The sequence below is a fragment of the Schistocerca cancellata genome, chromosome 10, assembly GCF_023864275.1.
Source record: "Schistocerca cancellata isolate TAMUIC-IGC-003103 chromosome 10, iqSchCanc2.1, whole genome shotgun sequence".
Classification (NCBI taxonomy): Eukaryota; Metazoa; Arthropoda; class Insecta; order Orthoptera; family Acrididae; genus Schistocerca; species Schistocerca cancellata.
Genome location: NC_064635.1, coordinates 18,803,614 through 18,825,213, shown reverse-complemented (window position 1 = coordinate 18,825,213; position 21,600 = coordinate 18,803,614). Strand labels below are relative to the sequence as shown.

The 21,600-nt window shown below is 43.4% G+C and overlaps 1 protein-coding gene across 1 annotated transcript in view; it reads right to left on the bottom strand.

Annotated features, from left to right (window-relative positions):
• LOC126106522 (uncharacterized) overlaps positions 1–21,600 on the bottom strand; it is an 85,762-nt gene that overhangs the window by 19,930 nt on the left and 44,232 nt on the right. Inside the window, exons 4-6 of the mRNA XM_049912849.1 lie at positions 15,932–16,059; positions 8,937–9,112; positions 2,673–2,923 (exon numbers count right to left, since the gene is read on the bottom strand). Coding sequence (XP_049768806.1) covers positions 2,673–2,923; positions 8,937–9,112; positions 15,932–16,059 — 555 coding nt within the window. The remainder of the gene's footprint in view (positions 1–2,672; positions 2,924–8,936; positions 9,113–15,931; positions 16,060–21,600) is intronic.

Sequence of the window (21,600 nt, the reverse complement as noted above, 5' to 3'; positions counted from 1 at the left end):
CATCCGTCAGTCCCACCTGATGCAGATCCCACACCGCACAGCAGTATTCCAGAATAGGGCGGACAAGCGTAGTGTAAGCAGGCTCTTTAGTAGACCTGTTGCACCTTCTAAGTGTTCTGGCAATGAATCGCAGTCTTTGGTTTGTTCTACCACAATATTATCTATGTGATCGTTCCAATTTAGGTTATTTGTAATTATAATCCCTAAGTATTTAGTTGAATTTACAGCCCTCAGATTTGTGTGACTTATCGCGTTATCGAAATTTAGCTGATTTCTTTTAGTACTCATGTGAATAACTTCGCACTTTTCTTTAGTCAGGGTCAATTGCCACTTTTCGCACCATACAGATATCTTATCTGAATCATTTTGCAAGTCGTTTCGATCATCTGATGACTTTACAAGACGGCAAATGACAGCACCATCTGCAAACAATCTAACACGGCTACTCAGATTGTCTCCTATGTCGTTAATATAGATCAGGAACAATAGAGGGCCTATAACACTTCCTTGGAGAACGCCGGATATTACTTCTGTTTTACTCGATGACTTTCCGTAAATTACTACGAACTGTGACCTTTCTGACAGGAAATCACGAATCCAGTCGCACAACTGAGGCGATACTCCATAGGCACGCAGTTTGATTAGAAGACGCTTGTGAGAAACGGTGTCGAAAGCCTTCTGGAAATCTAAAAATATGGAATCAATTTGACATCCCCTGTCGATAGCACTTATTACTTCATGAGTACAAAGAGCTAGTTGTGTTTCACAAGAACGATATTTTCTGAATCCGTGTTGACTATATGTCAGTAAATCGTTTTCTTCGAAGTACTTCATAATGTTCGTATACAGTATATGTTCCAAAACCCTGCTGAAAATCGACGTTAGTGATATAGGCCTGTAATTGAGCGGATTACTCCTACTTCCCTTTTTGGGTATTGGTGTGACTTGAGCAATTTTCCCGTCTTTAGGTACGGATCTTTCTGTGAGCGAGTGGTTGTACATAATTGCTAAATATGGAGCTATTTTATCAGCATACTCTGAGAGGAACCTGACTGGTATACAATCTGGACCGGAGGCCTTGACTTTATTGAGTGATTTAAGCTGCTTTGTTACACCGAGGATATCTACTTCTATGTTTCTCATCTTGGCAGTTGTTCTTGATTGGAATTCAGGAATATTTACTTCGTCTTCTTTGGTGAAAGAGTTTCGGGAAACCGTGTTTAATAACTCTGCTTTGGTGGCACTGTCATCAATGACTTCACCGTTGTTATCGAGCAGTGAAGGTATTGATTGCGTCTTGCCACTGGTGTGCTTTACATATGACCAGAATCTCTTTGGGTTTTCTGCAAGATTTCGAGACAGAATTTCGTTGTGGAAATTATTAAAAGCATCTCGCATTGAAATACACGATGTATTTCGAACTTCTGTGGAACTTGGCCAATCTTGGGTATTTTGCGTTCTTTTAAATTTGGCGTGCTTTATTCGTTGCTACTGCAACAACGATTTGACCCATTTTGTGTACCGTGGGGGGTCGGTACCATCACTTATTAATTTATGTGGTATATATCTCTCAAATGCTGTCGATACTATCTCTTTGAAAACATTCCACAACTTTTTTACACTTACATGATATCTTCCGAAATAATAATGGATTTCTACTGTTAATGTTAAATCTCTGGTTTAGTCAGTTAATCCAGGTCCCATCTCCTTAAATTCCCACCTTTTTGCAGTTTCTTCAGTTTTAATCTACAGTTCATAACCAATAGATTGTGATCAGAGTCCACATCTGCCCCTGGAAATGTCTTACAGTTGAAAACCTGGTTCCTAAATCTCTGTCTTACCATTATATAATCTATCTGATACCTTCTAGTATCTCCAGGATTCTTCCATGTATACAACCCTCTTTTATGATTCTTGAACCAAGTGTTAACTATGATTAAGTTATGCTCTGTGCAAATTTCTACCAGACGGCTTCCTCTTTCATTTCTTACCCCCAATCCATATTCACCTACTATGTTTCCTCGTCTCCCTTTTCCTACTCTCGAATTACAGTCACCCATGACTATTAAATTTTCGGCTCCCTTCACTACCTGAATAATTTCTTTTATCTCATCATACATTTCATCAATTTCTTCATCATCTGCAGAGCTAGTTGGCATATAAACTTGTACTACTGCAGTAGGCGTGAGCTTCGTGTCTATCTTGGCCACAATAATGCGTTCACTGTGCTGTTTGTAGTAGCTTACCCGCACTCTTATTTTTTATTCATTATTAAACCTACTCGTGCTTTACCCCTATTTCATTCTGTATTTGTAACCCTGTATTCACCTGACCAAAAGTCTTGTTCCTCCTGCCACCGAACTTCACTAATTCCCACTATATCCAACTTTAACCTATCCATTTCCCTTTTTAAATCTTCTAAGCTACGTCACGTCGAAATGAAGTGTAAGCTAGAGACAAATAGAGATGGAGAGCTGCCAGCCAGTCGAAAGATCGAAGATGGAAAGTACACGAGCAACTATCGCAATTATCTTACGTGGTGTAGAAAATCACGGAAGATCTAAAATTGAATATTTACAGGTGTTTTTTGTACCTGATTCCTCGAATGACAGTAGAGTCAACAGCCTTCGGTGCATAAACGTGAAGCACGTGTATCCCAGAATCAAACTTACCTTTGATGTAGATAGGACGTTCATTTGGTGTTTCAGGTAAGGCGGTCAAACGGTAATGAACTTCGTAAAGCGGCAGGAAACTTCGAGCTTCGTTGAACCAGACGTGGTAGTAGAAGCTGTAGAGCACGTCGGCGAGAGCTAACATTGACGACGCCTCTGGCTGTTGCTTCTCACACTGCGCGCCGAAGTCGTCGCGAAAGGCGAGGTGCGGCCCGTGATACGACAGCAGGCGGTCATTCAACAGCGACAGCCTGTTGACGCACGAGCGGCGAGGTTGAACGTTAAAAGCAAATAAAACAAACACGCCAAATCATGTACAGTGCAAGCAAGAACGTAAAAATGTGCATGATGGAATTTTCGTTCTGCAGCGGAATGTGTGCGCTTATTTGAAACTCCCTGGCAGATTAAAACTGCTTACTGGACTGCGACTAGAACCGTCGTGTAATTTTTTTTAAGTAATTTCCTTGTGATGAGCTACAGTGATAAACATAGTGGTCCATTCATCGTGACCGGACCAAACATCTCACAAAATAAGCGTTAAACGAAAAAAACTACAAAGAACGAAATTTGTCTAGATTGAAGGGGGAAACCAGATGGCGCTATGGTTGGCCCGCTAGATCGCGCTGCCATAGGTCAAACGGATATCAACTGCGTTTTTTAAAGAAGCAACCCCCACTTTTTAATACATATTCGCGTAGTACGTAAAGAAATATGAATGTTTTAGATGGACCACTCTTTTCGGTTTGTGATAGATGGCGCTGTAATAGTCACAATCATATGGCTCACAATTTTAGGCGAACAGTTGGTAACAGTTCGGTTTTTTAAATTAAAATACAGAACGTAGGTACGTTTGAACATTTTATTTCGGTTGTTCCAATGTGATACATGTACCTTTGTGAACTTATCATTTCTGAGAACGCATGCTGTTACAACGTGATTACCTGTATATACCACATTAATGCAATCAATTCTCAAAATTATGTCCGTCAACCTCAATGCATTTTCACTACGTGTAACGACATTCCTCTCAACAACGAGTAGTTCGCCTTCAGTAATGTTCGCACATGCATTGTCAATGCGCTGAGGCATGTTGTCAGACGTTGTCGGTGGATCAGGATAGCAAATATCCTTCAACTTTCCCCACAGAAAGAAATCCGGGGACGTCAGATCCGGTGAACGTGCGGGCCATGGTATTGTGCTTTGACGACCAATCCACCTGTCATGAAATTTTGTATTCAATACCGCTTCAGCCGCACGCGAGCTATGTGCCGGACATCCATCACGTTGGAAGTACATCGCCATTCTGTCATGCAGTGAAACATCTTGTAGCAACATCGGTAGAACATTACGTAGGAAATCAGCATACATTGCACCATTTAGATTGCCATCGATAAAATGGGGGCCAATTATCCTTGCTCCCATAATGCCGCACCATACATTAACCCACCAAGGTCTCTGATATTTCACTTGTCGGAGCCATCGTGGATTTTCCGGTTGCCCAATAGTGCATATTATGCCTGTTTACGTTACCGCTGTTGGTGAATGATGCTTCGTCGCTAAATAGAACGCGTGCAAAAAATCTGTAATGGTCCCGTAATTTCTCTTGTTCTCAGTGGCAGAATTGTACACGACGTTCAAAGTCGTCGCCATGCAAATCCTGGTGCATAGAAATATGGTACGAGTGCAATCGATGTTGATGTTGCCTTCACAACACCGACGTTTTGATTCCCGAGTCTCGCGCAATTTGACTGCTACTGATGTGCGGATTAGCCGCGACTGCAGCTTTAACACCTACTTGGGCATCATCATTTGTTACAGGTCGTGGTTGACGTTTCACATAACGCTTCCTGTTTCCTTAAATAACGTAACTATCCGGACACTTAGATGATGTCGTCCAGGGTACCGAGCAGCATACATAGCACACGCCCGTTGGGCATTTTGATTACAGTAGCCATACATCAACACGGTATCGACCTTTTCCGCAGTTGGTAAACGGTCCATTTTAACACGGGTTATGTATCACGAAGCAAATGCCTTCCGCACTGGCGGAATGTTACGTGATACCACGTACTTATACGTTTGTGACTATTACAGCGCCATCTATCACAAAGCGAAAAAAGTGGTTCAACTAAAACATTCATATTTCTTTACGTACTACACGAATATGTAATAATAAATGGGGGTTCCTGTTTTAAGAAATGCAGTTGATATCCGATGGACCTAAGGCAGCGCCATCTAGCGGGCCAACCATAGCGCCATCTGGTTTCCCCCTTCAAAAAAATGGTTCAAATGGCTCTGAGCACTATGGGACTTCTCAGGTCATCAGTCCCCTAGAACTTAGAACTAGTTAAACCTAACTAAGCTAAAGACATCACACACATCCACGCCCGAGGCAGGATTCGAACCTGCGACCGTAGAGGTCGCGCGGTTCCAGACTGTAGCGCCTAGAACCGCTCAGCCACTCCGTCCGGCTTTCCCCCTTCATGCGACTAGTTTCGTTCTTTGTAGTTTATTCGTTTGACGCTTATTTCGTGAGATATTTGGCCCAGTCATTATCAATGGAGCATCCTGTATAACGTTAAACAAATGTTGATGTAATTTTTTATCTTTGCCAACAGGTTCGCTATTTATCTACATAAAGCATGGAATTTTAACGAACGACAATAGCAGCATACATTTTTTATCTGCAGAAGACGTACACGAATGTCTATGTTCTGTGTTATTCCCCCCATCTCCGGATAATCCAAGCCAAGGCACGCTCCCGACTCCGTCTCCTCAAGCTCCTTTCCGGCAGTACGTGGGGTCTGGACCCCTCCACCATACTCCACATCTATAAATCCCTCATCCGCCCTATCCTCTGTTACGCCCATCCGGCTTGGATCTCCGCCCCCCCTACCTTCAGATCCTTGAATGCCATGCCCTCTGCCTCGCCTATCACATCCGTCTCCCCTCCCCCACGCGGATCCTGTACGACCTAATTCCGTTCCCCCACCTCCTACTTTTCCTCGAACAGATACGGATCCTCTACACCTATCGTAAACTCGATCCTCCGCACCCGCTTGTCTTACCTATCCTCTCCCACCCCCGCCCGCTGCCGCGCCTGTATTCCCACGTCCCACCTGCTCTCCATCTCTCCACCCTCCTTACCCTCTCCCAAGGTGGCTTCCGCCAGCTCCCCCTCCTACCACATTTGATCCTCCCTCCCTCTTCCTGCGTTTCTTCGTTTGGGCACCCTCCTTCCCTTCTCTCCTCCATCCCTGCCTCCTCCCTTTCTCCCCACTCCTCCCCCGGGCTTCCACTACCCCCGTCCCTCTACTCTCGTCCCATCTCCTCTGCCATTGGCATCTTCGCTCGCCCATCTCCCTCCCCCTCACCCTTCCCACAATCTTGGCAGGTCCCTGGACTCGCACACGTTACGTGAACATTCGCGCGCCGGAGATCATCGCCATCCGTTTCTCGTGTGTGCCGTCGTGTTTCGTGTTCAGTGTTCAGCGTCACACTCCATCGTTCACATGTGCCATCGACATCACCAGTGTTAGTGCGTCGTGTCAACAGTTTGTAGTGTGGATTATCGTCGAGTGTGAACGGCTCCATGGTTTTGTATTTATGTGGCTACTGTTTTATTACCCGCCATTATGTAAATTACGTCTATTCCTTCTGTGTTATTACACAGGGTGGTCAGAAATAGTCTGAAAAGTTTGTGATGGTGTTGCAAGGTATATTGTCGTGAGAAATAATTCTTTTAAAAAAAATTCGATACCTAGCGCCGTTTCCGAGATAATAGCACTTAATTTAAACAGTCAGACAGTTACGTGATGAAATTTAAAGCTCGCCGCCAGATATAATTATCGTCAGTTGGTGTCAGCGTCGATGGCCGCACACGAAACTGCTCAACCTCTGAGTTGGTTCGATGCTTACCACCATCACATGTCCCATTTTTATATCATGTTTTTGGTTTTCGGGAAAGCAAACCAAGAACACGATCGGCAACCCCGTTTCTTGATGCTGCACACTCAGTAACTTGACTGGATAACTTCAGTGCTAATTAACTCAGAAACAGCGCAATGTGTCTAATTTTCATTGTGACATTTATTTCTGAGTGCAACCTGCCTTGTAACACCCTTAGACGCTTTTCAGACTTTTCCTGACCACCCTGTGTACAGGGTGAGTCACTAAGTGCTGCCAGCTAGAATAAATCCGAAAGTATGATAGTAGTTGAAAAGTTTGTGGGACATATGTTGCATGGAACAACAGGGGTCATAATATGACGTTGGTTTTCTGTTGCTCGGTGGGGTCGCTTCAGATATATGAAGCGCACCTTCGTTTTTTAAATGCGATGCTATAGTTTGGTACTTGTTTTCTGACGGCGGCTATCGAGACGAATCCAATGATGTGTAACAGTAAGGTCTTTGAAGGTCAACGAAGATCAAAATTGTGGTTGTTGTTGTTGTCGTCTTCAGTCCTGAGACTGGTTTGATGCAGCTCTCAATGCTACTCTATCCTGCGCAAGCCCCTTCATCTCCCAGTACCTACTGCAGCCTACATCCTTCTGAATCTGCTTAGTCTATTTATCTCTTGGTCTCCCTCTAAGATTTTTACCCTCCCCGCTGCCCTCCAGTACTAAATTGGTGATCCCTTGATGCCTCAGAACATGTCCTACCAACCAGTCCCTTCTTCTTGTCAAGTTGTGCCACAAACTCCTCTTCTCCCCAATTCTATTCAATACCTCCTTATTAGTTATGTGATCTACCAATCTAATCTTCATCATTCTTCTGTAGCACCACATTTCGAAAGCTTCTATTCTCTGCATGTCTAAACTATTTATCGTCCATGTTTCACTTACATACATGGCTACACTAAATACAAATACTTTCAGAAACGACTTCCTGACACTTAAATCAATACTCGATGTTAACAAATTTCTCTTCTTCAGAAACGCTTTCCTTGCCATTGCCAGTCTACATTTCATATCCTCTCTACTTCGACCATCATCCATTATTTTGCTCCCCAAATAGCAAAACTCCTTTACTACTTTAAGAGTCTCATTTCCTAATCTAATTACGTCAGCATCACCCGATTTAATTCGACTACATTCCATTATCCTCGTTTTGCTTTTGTTGATGTTCATCTTATATCCTCCTTTCAAGGCACTGTCCATTCCACTCAACTGCTCTTCCAAGTCCTTTGCTGTCTCTGGCAGGATTACAATGTCATCGGCGAACCTCAAAGTTTTTATTTCTTCTCCATGGATTTTAATACCTACTCCGAACTTTTCTTTTGTTTCCTTTACTGCTTGCTCAGTACACAGATTGAATAACATCGGGGAGAGGCTACAACCCTGTCTTACTCCCTTCTTAACCACTGCTTCCCTTTCATGTCCCTCGACTCTTATAACTGCCATCTGGTTTCTGTACAAATTGTAAATAGCCTGTCGTTCCCTGTATTTTAACCCTGCCACGTTCACAATTTGAAAGAGAGTATTCCAGTCAACATTGTCAAAAGCTTTCTCTATGTCTAAAAATGCTAGAAACGTAGGTTTGCCTTTCCGTAATCTTTCTTCTAAGATAAGTCGTAGGGTCAGTATTGCCTCACGTGTATGTGGTATGAGCGACCATTTACAGAAGATGTTCGAAGTGATGACAATTGGTATCAGCGCAGTGCTGCAATCTTCTTACCATGTATTGAGTGATATTCCTTATCACTTCGGCACTTAACGAAGCACATGCTCTGACAATTCTCTCTCGTATATCATACAAATAGTAAATATTCGCCGAATACGTGCCATCGATATGTAAATACCATTGGACGGTTTCACAATACATCACTAATGGGAACGACATGACTAGTATCGTCGAATCAAGTGAATGTGAAAGACGTATTCCTTCGAAGAATAGGTCGATATGCTTCTCATTTACAGAGACTGCCAACGAAATTCAGTGTGAGCTAGAGAGTTATTAGCTGAAAGATATCCCCAACATACTCACCCTATACGTGTGTATGATAAACTGAGAACAACTGAATCTAAAATGGACCTGAGCACTAAGGGACTTGACATCTGAGGTCGTCAGTCCCCTAGAACTTACAACTACTTAAACCTAACTAACCTAAGGACATCAGACACATCCATGCCCGAGTCACGATTCGAACCTGCGACCGTAGCGGTCGCGCGGTTCCAGACTGTAGCGCCTAGAACCGCTCGGCCACCCCGGCCGGCACAACACAACATTGAGTCTAACATAGGTTTCAATGTACACTGGTTTATACCTTATTATATACTTCCCAGGCGACTTCTTGTCTTCTTCCACCTTGTAATTCGCTGTCTGCTCGCTGACGTATTCCATATCCTGTATCCAACCCCTTAATTTCGTGTGTAGCATGTCCCTCATAAGCTCCACGTGATTAATCCAGGTACTGAGTAGCTCATCATTCGGGTGCGTATCCTGAGAAACACAGAGAATAATTCAAATTACTGTCATAATATTCGCAACCAGCAGCCAGTCTTAACTTAGACTTATAGGTAGCGCTATTACGTAACATTGAAATTGTGGCCGGCACGTGGACTAACACTCAGTTTTCTACAGCCATTGCAACATGAATCCAAAATAAGTGTCTAGTGATGTCTTATTAAGTACTGACAATTTTCAGCCTATAACAACAGATAAGAGAGTTCCAATTATTTCTAGGTAGCAACAGTATGTGAAGATAACACGATCTAGATTTTTTTTCCTTATTGCTGTGCTTTCTTTTTCCTTGTTTTCCACTTTACTTTCTTTATAAATCGAAAAAGTTATTTCAGGATGAGTACTGTAAATTTATTTTTTCCTACAGCTATGTTCCTGTTTGCCTCATGTCATCACCATCACAAATCGTTGTGCTGATTGCTGAGCATCGTGACCCGACTACCCATATGTCTCCACCCTGGCCAGTAACCAGCTTCTCTCAGAACCTTCTGGGGAGGCAGACCAGAGATGTCCTTGATTTGATCTCTGCACCTGGTCGTTCCTCCTCCCTCCGGTCTTGTGCCCTAGACCTTTCATGATTATTTTCTGGAGACATTCTCCATCTCTTCTCACAATTTGGCCATACAACTGGAGAATTTTTTGGTTGACAAAAGAAAAAGGCGCCTAGAAATACTGAGTTGGTCTATGATGTACTCATTTGTTCTTCTTTCGGTCTGTTTTATGTGCAGCATCGTGCGCCAACACCAAAGCTCAAACGCTTCGATGCGCTCTTAGTCTCTCGCTTTAAGAGTGCGTGTCTCGCAACTAGGAGTGTTGATATTTTCAAAAATATCGGAAAGCCGATATATTGATATTAAAAACATATCGTTACAGGCAACCGACTTATCGAAAAATGTGTCGATATATCGACGGAAAACGTGGTTATGTGCAGGCCTATAAATATATCGGGTGCATATTGTAAAAATACTGCCGGTTTTAGATCTATATATTTAAGTATTGATTTCTAATTTGATACTCTGCACATCAACAAGCTAGCTACCAGCTTATCACCCTTATAGCGAGAATTAAAAAGAAAAGGATGCACGTTCCCGCTTGGTGATAACCACTTTGCTAACTGTATGTAAAGGTGACCGATGGCTCCGTCGTTGGGTTTCGTCGCATATCGGATTTGCCCAGAACACTCCTTGTCGACTTCCCTGTTTTTTCCCATTTCTGCAAACGCCAGCGCCCTAGCAGCTGTAGTGTCAAATTTGCGTGATGAAGTCAAACGTTGCAGTTTCTGCTGGTAGCGCCGAGAGCCGATTACGTCAGCATACCCCTCCCCCCCCCCCCCCCCCCCCACACACACACACACGTCTCCGCATAATCGCGTCATGTACATTGTGGTCATCTATTTCAAACGGTTTTTAATAATGCCGATGTGAAGAAATAGCACACAGCTGGTGTGCTATCTCTCAACATCGGAAATCTTGTTGCTTAATTGTCCCAACCATCACCTAGTGCATTCGGACTTCTTCTTTGTGCCACCTACACTTCGGTGAAGAGAGTCAAAGAGAAATACTGCACGTGATGGGAGCTCGAAAAGTAGTAAGACTCCTTCACACAGTGAAAGTAAAATTATGTTTTACTACAATTTGGAAACAACAGCTTCATACAGTACTGGCCATTAAAATTGCTACACCACGAAGATGACGTGCTACGCACGCGAAATTTAACCAACAGGAAGAAGGTGCTGTGATATACAAATTATTAGCTTTTCAGACCATTCGCACAAGGTTGGCAGCGGTGGCGACACCTACAACCGATTTCTCATACACAAACAGCAGATGACCGGCGTTGCCTGGTGAAACGTTGTTGTGATCGCTCGTGTAAGGAGGAGAAATGCGTACTATCACTTTTCCGACTGTGATAAAGATCGGATTGTAGACAATCGCGATTGCGGTTTATCGTATCGCGACATTGCTGCTCGCGTTGGTCGAGATCCAATATGGAATTGGTAGGTTCAGGAGGGTAATACGGAACGCCGTGCTGCATCCCAACGGTCTAGTATCACTAACAGTCGAGATGACAGGCATCTTATCCGTATGGCTGTAACGCATCGTGCAGCCACGTCTCGACCCCTCAGTCAACAAATGGGGCCGTTTGCGAGACAACAACCATCTGCACGAACAGTTCGACGACGTTTGCAGCAGCATGGACTATCAGCTTGGAGACCATGGCTGCGGTTACCCTTGACGCTGTATCACAGACAGGAGCGCCTGCGATGGTGTACTCAGCGACGACCCTGGGTGCACGAATGGTAAAACGTCATTTTTTCGGATGAATCCAGGTTCTGTTTACAGCATCACGATGGTCGCATCCGTGTTTGGCGACATTGCGGTGAACGCACATTGGAAGCGTGTATTCGTCATCGCCATACTGGCGTATCACCCGGCGTCATGGTATGGAGTTCCATTGGTTACACGTCTCGGTGACCTCTTGTTCGTATTGACGGCACTTTAAACAGTGGGCGATTAATTTCAGATAATGTTACAACCCGTGGTTCTACCCTTCATTCAATCCCTGCGAAACCCAACATTTCAGCAGGATAATGCACGACCGCAAGTTTCAGGTCCTGTACGAGTCTTTCTGGATACAGAAAATGTTCGACTGCTGCCCTGGCCAGCACATTCTCCTGATGTCTCACCAATTGAAAACGTCTGGTCAATGTTGGCCGAGCAACTGTGTCGTCAGAATACGCCAGCCACTACTCTTGATGAACTGTGGTATCGTGTTGAAGCTGCATGGGCAGCTGTACCTATACACGCCATTCAAGCTCTGTTTGACTCAATGCCCAGGCGTATCATGGCCGTTATTACGGCCAGGGGTGGTTGTTCTGGGTACTGATTTCTCAGGATCTATGCACCCAAACTGCGTGCAAATGTAATCACATGTCGTTTTTAGTATCATATATTTGTCCAATGTGCGTTTATCATCTGCATTTCTTCTTGGTGTAGCCGTTTTAATGGCCAGTAGTGTATAGATAAAAATATCACCACTCCATATTGTCATAGCGATATCGATACAGCTGGGAAAGATACGTGACCGATATATATCGAAACATTTTGGGAGGTATATCGATATTTGGGCTTATCAATATTCTGCCAACAACCCTACTCGCAACCATAAAACTACAGGGAAAACACGAGTCTTCCAACAAGTCGCAAGTTTGAGATATTCGTTATTGTTCTGTTCTGCGAAATCGCGGTGCTTTCCTTCATAGTCACTCGCTCTAGCGTGATCCGTCTTCTTATCTCATCTTCAGACCTTGCCGTGTCACAGATGTTTGACACAAGATAGATGAAAGACTTCCAGTTCCTTTAATCGACTTGTGAGCTGGACCTGTACTCCTCGTTCACTTATTATGAATTTCGTCTTGTTGAGATTGAGGTCCAACCCATATGATAGACTAATGTCCTTTACTATTGTTAACAGCTCAGCAACTTCATTTTCGCTGCTGTGTACAGGTACGGTGTCCACAGAAAATCGGAGCTCGTTAAAAATTCTACCAGCAATTGAGATGGCTTTAGTCCAGCCATCACCACCATTACTTATAAAATTTTCTGTATAAATATTGTACAGTTGGGGGCATAGAACTCAACCCTCTCTGACTCTTTTTGATATGCTGAAGAAATCAGATGTACCAGCACTTGTCTTCGAAGCTGCGAGGTGATTATTGTGTGAACTTCTGATCAGTACTGTCAAGTGCGGTGAGAGACCAAACTCTGAAGTACCTGTCACAACTTTTCCCAGACAACTCAGTCAAAGGCTTTCCTATAGTCACGGAAGCAGACAAGACAAGAACACAAAGCTCTCGCAATTCCTTGTCGTACGTTGAGAAACTGTTCACTAGTTCGTTTTCCTTGAATATAACCTGTTTGTTCTGCGGATAAGCGAGGCTGGATACATGGTTTCAAACATTGGGTCGAGATGTAGTCGTCGTGAGTGTTATTCCTATTTTCATTTTTTCTGGTGCTGCGTACTCGCACGTTTATTAACACGTTATTTAAAATTTTTCCCTTGAACAGAATAATGTGAGGTTGCAATTTTGTGTTACAATATAAATCGATGTATTCGTAAAGATTTGAAAGTGTAATTTTAAGCGAGATATGTTGATCTGTAGAAACATACCGATAGATCGACAGAGAAAAAACATCAGCGAAGAGTCTGGACTGAGAACGAGAGTGTGTTTGTCGTGCCACGGGAATGAGGGTGTACTGCGTGCCGTGGTCGGTGTGAAACAGTTGTTTCCTTCAGTATTACGTGCACCGCGGAGGAGCAACTAATTAACATGTGGTTCGCGTTGCTTCTTACATGGGAAACTCCCCATCGCATCCCCCTCAGATTTAGTGGTAAGGGGGCCCAGTGTACAGACTGTCAAAAGCTGAACATAGATCAATCACGAAAACAGGAAGAAGGTGTACTGTACAGTGAAATAAAAAGCAAAATAGAAACTGTGAACGGTCGTAGTGAGGTAGCGGGCGAGTTGTGGCGCCCTCGAGTGCCAAAGAGAAACCTTAATGGCAGACATTTCACAGTTCGTACAGAAATTAATAGTAGCCACATGAACTATGATTTCTCAAAAAGAAACATGTAGATTACCATTATTTGCGCTAAGATTCTGATGTTGTAATCAGTTTTTCAATATCTTTGTTAGTTTAAAGTTTAGTATCTGACGCTCAATTATACAAGTAACACCCAGCAACGAATTTCCAAAGTATAAAAGCTTCATCCGATTTTCTCGATCGCCATGTCTTTAGAAAGCTATTAGTGTAAACCTAAATTGGTACGAATTACAGGCATGTAACGTAAATAGTACATGAGTTATTGGAGGTCAAAGTGGCTGATTACTATCGATGGCGTCAGACCATAAGTACTCCACAGTTACACGAAAAAACGGTTGCAGCGCGCTTATAAATATATTTATTCATCTATGTCTCTGTTAATATCCGACATATACTATTCATAAAGAAACTGGTGAATTATTTACTGTGTTTTAGAAAGAACAGAGACATTAGGCTTCGGGCCTACCTTTTGCTTCTTTTATATATATATATATATATATATATATATATATATATATATATATGTGTGTGTGTGTGTGTGTGTGTGTGTGTGGTCTTCAGTCCAGAGCCTGGTTTGATGCAGCTCTCCATGCTACTCTATCCTGTCCAAGTTTCTTCTTCTCCCAGTTCCTACTGCACCCTACATCCTTCTGAATCTGTTTAGTGTATTCATCTCTTGGTCTCCCTCTACGATTTTTACCCTCCCCACACTGCCCTCCAATACTGAACTGGTGATCCCTTGATGCCTCAGAATATGCCCTACCAACCGATCCCTTCTTCTAGTCAAGTTGTGCCACAAATTTCTCTTCTCTCCAATTCTATTCAATGCCTCGTCGTCAGTTATGGGATCTACCCATCTAATCTTCAGCATTCTTCTGTAGCACAACATTTCGAAAGCTTCTCTTCTGTTCTTGTCCGAACTGTTTAACGTCCACGTTTCACTTCCATACAAGGCTACACTCCATACAAATACTTTCAGAAAAGACTTCCTGACAAATCTATACTCGATGTTAACAAATTTCTCTTCTTCAGAAACGCTTTCCTTGCCATTGCTATCTACATTTTATATCCTCTCTACTTCGACCATCATCAGTTATTTTGCTCCAAAAATAGCAAAACTCATTTACTACATTAAGCGTCTCATTTTCTAATCTAATTCCCGTAGCACCACCCGATTTAATTCGACTACATTCCATTATCCTCGTTTTGCTTTTGTTGATGTTCATCTTATATCCTCCTTTCAAGACACTGTCGATTCCGTTCAGCTGCTCCTCCGGGTCCTTTGCTGTGTCTGACAGAATTACAATGTCATCGGCGAACCTCAAAGTTTTTTTTTCCATGATTTTAATTCCTACTCTGAATTTTTCTTTTGTTTCCTTTTCTGCTTGCTCAATAAACATATTGAATAACATCGGGGATCGGCTACAACCCTGTTTCACTCCCTTCCCAACCCTTGCTTCCCTTTCATGCCCCTCGACTCTTATAACTGTCATCTGCTTTCAGTACAAATTGTAAATAGCCTTTCGCTCCCTGTATTTTACCCCTGCCACGTTCACAATTTGAAAGAGTGTATTCCAGTCAACATTGTCAAAAGCCTTCTCTAAGTCTACAAATACTAGAAACGTAGGTTTGCCTTTGCTTAATCTATTTTCTAAGATAAGTCGTAGGATCAGTATAGCCTCACGTGTTCCAACATTTCTATGGAATCCAAACTGATCTTCCCCGAGGTCGGCTTCTACCAGTTTTTCCGTTCGCCTGTAATAAATTCGTGTTATGATTTTGCAGCCGTGGCTTATTAAACTGATAGTTCGGTAATTTTCACATCTGTCAACACCTGCTTTCTTTGGGATTGGAATTATTATATTCTTCGAGAGGTCTGCACTAGTAATTCAATTTCTGTCTCAGGAGACTGCTAACACATTACGAGGAAGACGAAAGGGTCGAATTTTTTCACCGTCCTTATCCGTTTTCAGCTTGCATTCTCTCTCTCTAACAACGCTACAAGTATCGTAGACGTACGGGATAGTCAGAACTCTTACAGATGATTAACATCACAATCGGACACGCAAAGATAACGACAGTGTGAATCAGGCGTAGGAAGCAGACTCTCAGAACTGACCACTTACGCGGCTGTGTGTGTCATTTTCTCACCCATCTTACGTGTAACAAACTGAGTAAGGGAAACGTCACTTACCATGGTGTCGAATGCGAACGGAACCAAAGCTGCTGAGATATGCCTCACACCATCTGAGAGCAACTGGGCAACATTCCGTGTGTAGTTGGAGACGTGTTCCAGGTAGACGGGCACCTCGGCCTCCAGTTCTGGACAAGACAGACGACATTCTAATGAACTACACAACTGACCAGATTTCTGTCAGAAACACAGCTTTCACTTCCTGGCTTCACCTGTTAATATGCTACATGTAGGCAAAACTGCAGTGGTACTTGTGAGCAAAGCAAAATCCAGGAAATATACACCAAATGTATTAAAAAAAACTTAGAATACAATAGCTCCATATTTAGCAATTATATACAACCACTCGCTCACAGAAAGATCCGTACCTAAAGACTGAAAAATTTCTCAAGTCACACCAATACCCAAAAAGGGATTTAGGAGTAATCGGCTGAATTACAGGCCCATATCACTAATGTCGATTTGCAGTATGGTTTTGGAACGTACACTGTATTCGAACATTGTGAAGTACCTCGAAGAAAACGATTTATTGACACATAGAACGGATTCAGAAAATATCGTTCTTGTAAAACACAACTAGCTCTTTATACCCATGAAGTAATGAGTGCTATCGACAGGGGATGTAAGACTGATTCCATATTTTTAGATTTCCAGAAGGCTTTCGATACCGTTCTTCACAAGCGTCTTCTAACGAAACTGCGAGCCTACGGATTATCGCCTTAGTTGTGCGACTGGATCCGTGGTTTCCTCTCAGAAAGGGCACAGTTCGTAGTTCTAGGAGGAAAGTCATCGAGAAAAATAGAAGTAATATCCAGCGTTCCACAAGGAAGTGTTATAGGCCCTCTATTGTCCCTGATCTAGATCAACGATATAGGAGACAATCTGAGTAGCCGGCTTAGATTGTTTGCTGGTGATGCTGTCATTTACCGTCTTGTAAAGTCATCAGAAGACCAAAACGAATTGCAAAATTATTTAGATAAGATATCTACATGGTGCGAAAAGTGGCAATTGAACCTGAAGTTATTCACATGAGTACTAAAAGAAATCAGCTAATTTTCGATTACGCGATGTCACACAAATCTGAGGGATGTAAATTCGACTAAATACTTAGGGGTTACAATTACAAATAAAATAAATTGGAACGATCACATAGATAATGTTGTGGATAGAAAAAACCAAAGACTGCGATTCTTTGGCAGAACACTTAGAAGGTGCAACAGGTGTACTAAAGAGACTGCTTACACCACGCTTGTCCGCCCTGTTCTGGAGTATTGCTGTGTGGTGTGGGATCCGCATCAGGCGGGACTGACGGATGACATCGAAAAAGTACAAAGAAGGGCAGTATTATCGCGAAATAGCGTAGATAGTGCAACAGACATGATTGGAGTGGCAATAATTAAAACAAAGGTGTTTTTCGTTGCAATCGGGATCTTCTCATAAAATTTCAATCACCAGTTTTCTCCTCCGGTTGCGAAAACATTCTGTTGCCACCCACCTACATAGAGAGAAATGATTAACATGATAAAATAAGAGAAATCAGGGCTCGCACAGAAAAACTCAAGTGCTCGTTTTTCCCGCGCGCCGTTGGAGAGTGGAACGGTAGAGAGAGTTTGAAGGTGGTTCACTCAATCCTCTTCCAGGCACTTTATTGTGAGTAGCAGAGTAATCAGGCAGGTGTAGATGTAGATGTCCACATTGTAACGTTCCTTAAAAAGTGATATAATAGACTTGACGATTAAGTTGAATGAATGTCTGATCTGTGGAATGACTAATGAACTCGAATTGTCGTGTGGCGTGTTGTAAGTGCAAGTATTGTTCTTAGTCTGTGTAATTGTTAGCAAAACTTAACACGAATCGATTGGGTAATGAAACTCTCAATACCAATAAAGAAACAGTCACTGCAAAATACATTCACCCCCTTTACCACTGAATTCTAAAGCCCTGTTAAAAAACCAATAAGTTTGTTCCCTGTACACGTAACAATTAAATTAAATAGTCTTACGTCTAAAGCAGCAACGGTGGAACGCGTATATACTGGTCTCTCATAAAAATATAAATATACTAACTACAGGCTCAGCAGTGTGCAATCCTGGTCATAATACTTGAAATACACTTGAAATTCATTTGGCTGATAAACTAGAATATTTAAGAAATTTCAAATTCTTTGAAAAATATATCACCTGGAATGGGAGGCGGTGCTGATTATGATGAATTACTAACACTCAGTGTTTGTAGCAAAATTATATTGCAAATTAAGTTTGTCTTTTCAAAAACATCTGACAATTGAAGTTACATCACTCGCAATTGATTCACAAACAATGAGATTTAAACAGCAAGTATTATCTAACTTCATTAATCCAATGTAAATGCAAATCATCAAATTACACATAGCTCTGTTAACAAATCTTAAAAGCATTACAAAAATAAAATACCTAACTAGACTTTCTGTGAAAACCGTTTACGTACATCGTGGGGTTACTCAACAATAACAAATTGTCAGCCAACTCACCTATACTAACGCTCTCGCAAAAACAGAAATCGTAATTATTGAGAATTTTTACCTCGCATACGTGAAGACTTCTGCTTCCATGTTCAACAATATCGACATACCTGCATTGATCTAACTCTTGGTGACTTCACACAGCACACCACAGAAGCTGCCCACTTCATCGTCTTTCCCTCACACACAGCTGCCTACAAGTGTGCGCCCGGCTCTCTCCAACACTGCATTCTCAGACCAGAAACAGTGTCTCTGGCTCTACGGTCGCGCACAGTCAGCAATCCACATTATCGAGCCTATCAGAGACATTCGTCGTTTATAGTATACTAGTTTCATTTTAATTTATTAATATTCTTATCTTATTCTGGTGCCACATACAAGTGCGACCAACTGTACTCCTTTCAGCATTGTGTTCAACGTTAAAGACCAGATATTCATCATTTTTATTTACAGCTCCTTGTATTGTCCGTGTTTGCAGTTAAAATTGTTGGAAGTGAGGTCCTTCAGTTACGCAAAACATCGTTTTTTCTCAGTATCCAAACATGTTACGTGACCACTGTGCCACCATCAGTGGGTTTTCGTTTTTTTAATTCTTCAATGTGAACATTTTTGTTAAATGATTATAAAATTATGTGCATCTTTAGTTCAAACAACAGATCGTTTCTTTTTGTAAATACTCACACGCGCACACACGCACACACACGCACACAGGCACACATCTACACACACACACACACACACACACACACACACACACACACACACACACACAAAGATGAAATGCAAACAAAATTCAAATTTGGCGCCGAACTCTCTGGTGAACAAATGAACCGTGACTGCGCTGGGACACACAACAAACCACAATCACACTGTGTTTTGCTGAAGTGAAGAGTGTTTTACTACGTTATTTGTGGAAAATACTTGTTATAGTTACGTGTGCATCACAACACCTCAGCATGATGCGGAGAATGCAAGTGCTTGGCACACAAAAACGTAAGTAAAAACGAATATAGGCGCGGAAACATTGCAACAAACTAAATTACGTTATAGAAGATAGGTTAACTTCCAGCAGAAAACTTTGTCATCAACATCGTTTGGTTGCAGATGGCAATCTACCTCTAGTAATTAACACACAATTGATCCAGAAACCTGCATAGGAGCCTCGCTACGTTGCGTACACGCTGCAGCAACGCCGTCGCCCATATCGGAATGCGTGCGGGAAGCATGCGCTACCTGATATATTACAAAACGTCGCACATAAAAACGGGCTTCTTCCGGGGCTTATACCTCGGGTTCTATTGCTGACAGAAATGTATGGTCAAGTGTTTTGGATAGTCCTTGGGCTGGGGACCATTTGTATACCCCACAGAAGGCTCTTCTTAGTGTCGCTATCCAACAGTATGGGGCCAAAGTATCAATGTTACAAATTTCCACCTGCTTAGGCAATCGGAGCGACTCAGTTGAGTCTTTTTGCATTTGATGCCTACGGTGAGTCTTAAGTGCCTTTTGGAAACACAATCAGTTCATGGGCGTTCCCTTAGGAACCACCCCCCATCCCCCGAAATAAACCTCGTTCTATCCCATTCCTTCGTACCAAAACTGAGCCGCAGATTCCAAGTAAATGGCTGAAATTCTTACGATGTTTTCCTAAGATCCCGATCTCCAAAAATTTTACTCATTTCTTTATCCGTTTACGAGATACTGAGGTTCATATTTACCTCTCATGTACGTGTCAAATATGTACTTAAAATCCGGTTAGAGGTGAAAATGTACACTCCTGGAAATTGAAATAAGAACACCGTGAATTCATTGTCCCAGGAAGGGGAAACTTTATTGACACATTCCTGGGGTCAGATACATCACATGATCACACTGACAGAACCACAGGCACATAGACACAGGCAACAGAGCATGCACAATGTCGGCACTAGTACAGTGTATATCCACCTTTCGCAGCAATGCAGGCTGCTATTCTCCCATGGAGACGATCGTAGAGATGCTGGATGTAGTCCTGTGGAACGGCTTGCCATGCCATTTCCACCTGGCGCCTCAGTTGGACCAGCGTTCGTGCTGGACGTGCAGACCGCGTGAGACGACGCTTCATCCAGTCCCAAACATGCTCAATGGGGGACAGATCCGGAGATCTTGCTGGCCAGGGTAGTTGACTTACACCTTCTAGATCACGTTGGGTGGCACGGGATACATGCGGACGTGCATTGTCCTGTTGGAACAGCAAGTTCCCTTGCCGGTCTAGGAATGGTAGAACGATGGGTTCGATGACAGTTTGGATGTACCGTGCACTATTCAGTGTCCCCTCGACGATCACCAGTGATGTACGGCCAGTGTAGGAGATCGCTCCCCACACCATGATGCCGGGTGTTGGCCCTGTGTGCCTCGGTCGTATGCAGTCCTGATTGTGGCGCTCACCTGCACGGCGCCAAACACGCATACGACCATCATTGGCACCGAGACAGAAGCGACTCTCATCGCTGAAGACGACACGTCTCCATTCGTCCCTCCATTCACGCCTGTCGCGACACCACTGGAGGCGGGCTGCACGGTGTTGGGGCGTGAGCGGAAGACGGCCTAACGGTGTGCGGGACCGTAGCCCAGCTTCATGGAGACGGTTGCGAATAGTCCTCGCCGATACCCCAGGAGCAACAGTGTCCCTAATTTGCTGGGAAGTGGCGGTGCGGTCCCCTACGGCACTGCGTAGGATCCTACGGTCTTGGCGTGCATCCGTGCGTCGCTGCGGTCCGGTCCCAGGTCGACGGGCACGTGCACCTTCCGCCGACCACTGGCGACAACATCGATGTACTGTGGAGACCTCACGCCCCACGTGTTGAGCAATTCGGCGGTACGTCCACCCGGCCTCCCGCATGCCCACTATACGCCCTCGCTCAAAGTCCGTCAACTGCACATACGGTTCACGTCCATGCTGTCGCGGCATGCTACCAGTGTTAAAGACTGCGATGGAGCTCCGTATGCCACGGCAAACTGGCTGACACTGACGGCGGCGGTGCACAAATGCTGCGCAGCTAGCGCCATTCGACGGCCAACACCGCGGTTCCTGGCGTGTGATCATTGCTTGTACAGCCCTCTCGCAGTGTCCGGAGCAAGTATGGTGGGTCTGACACACCGGTGCCAATGTGTTCTTTTTTCCATTTCC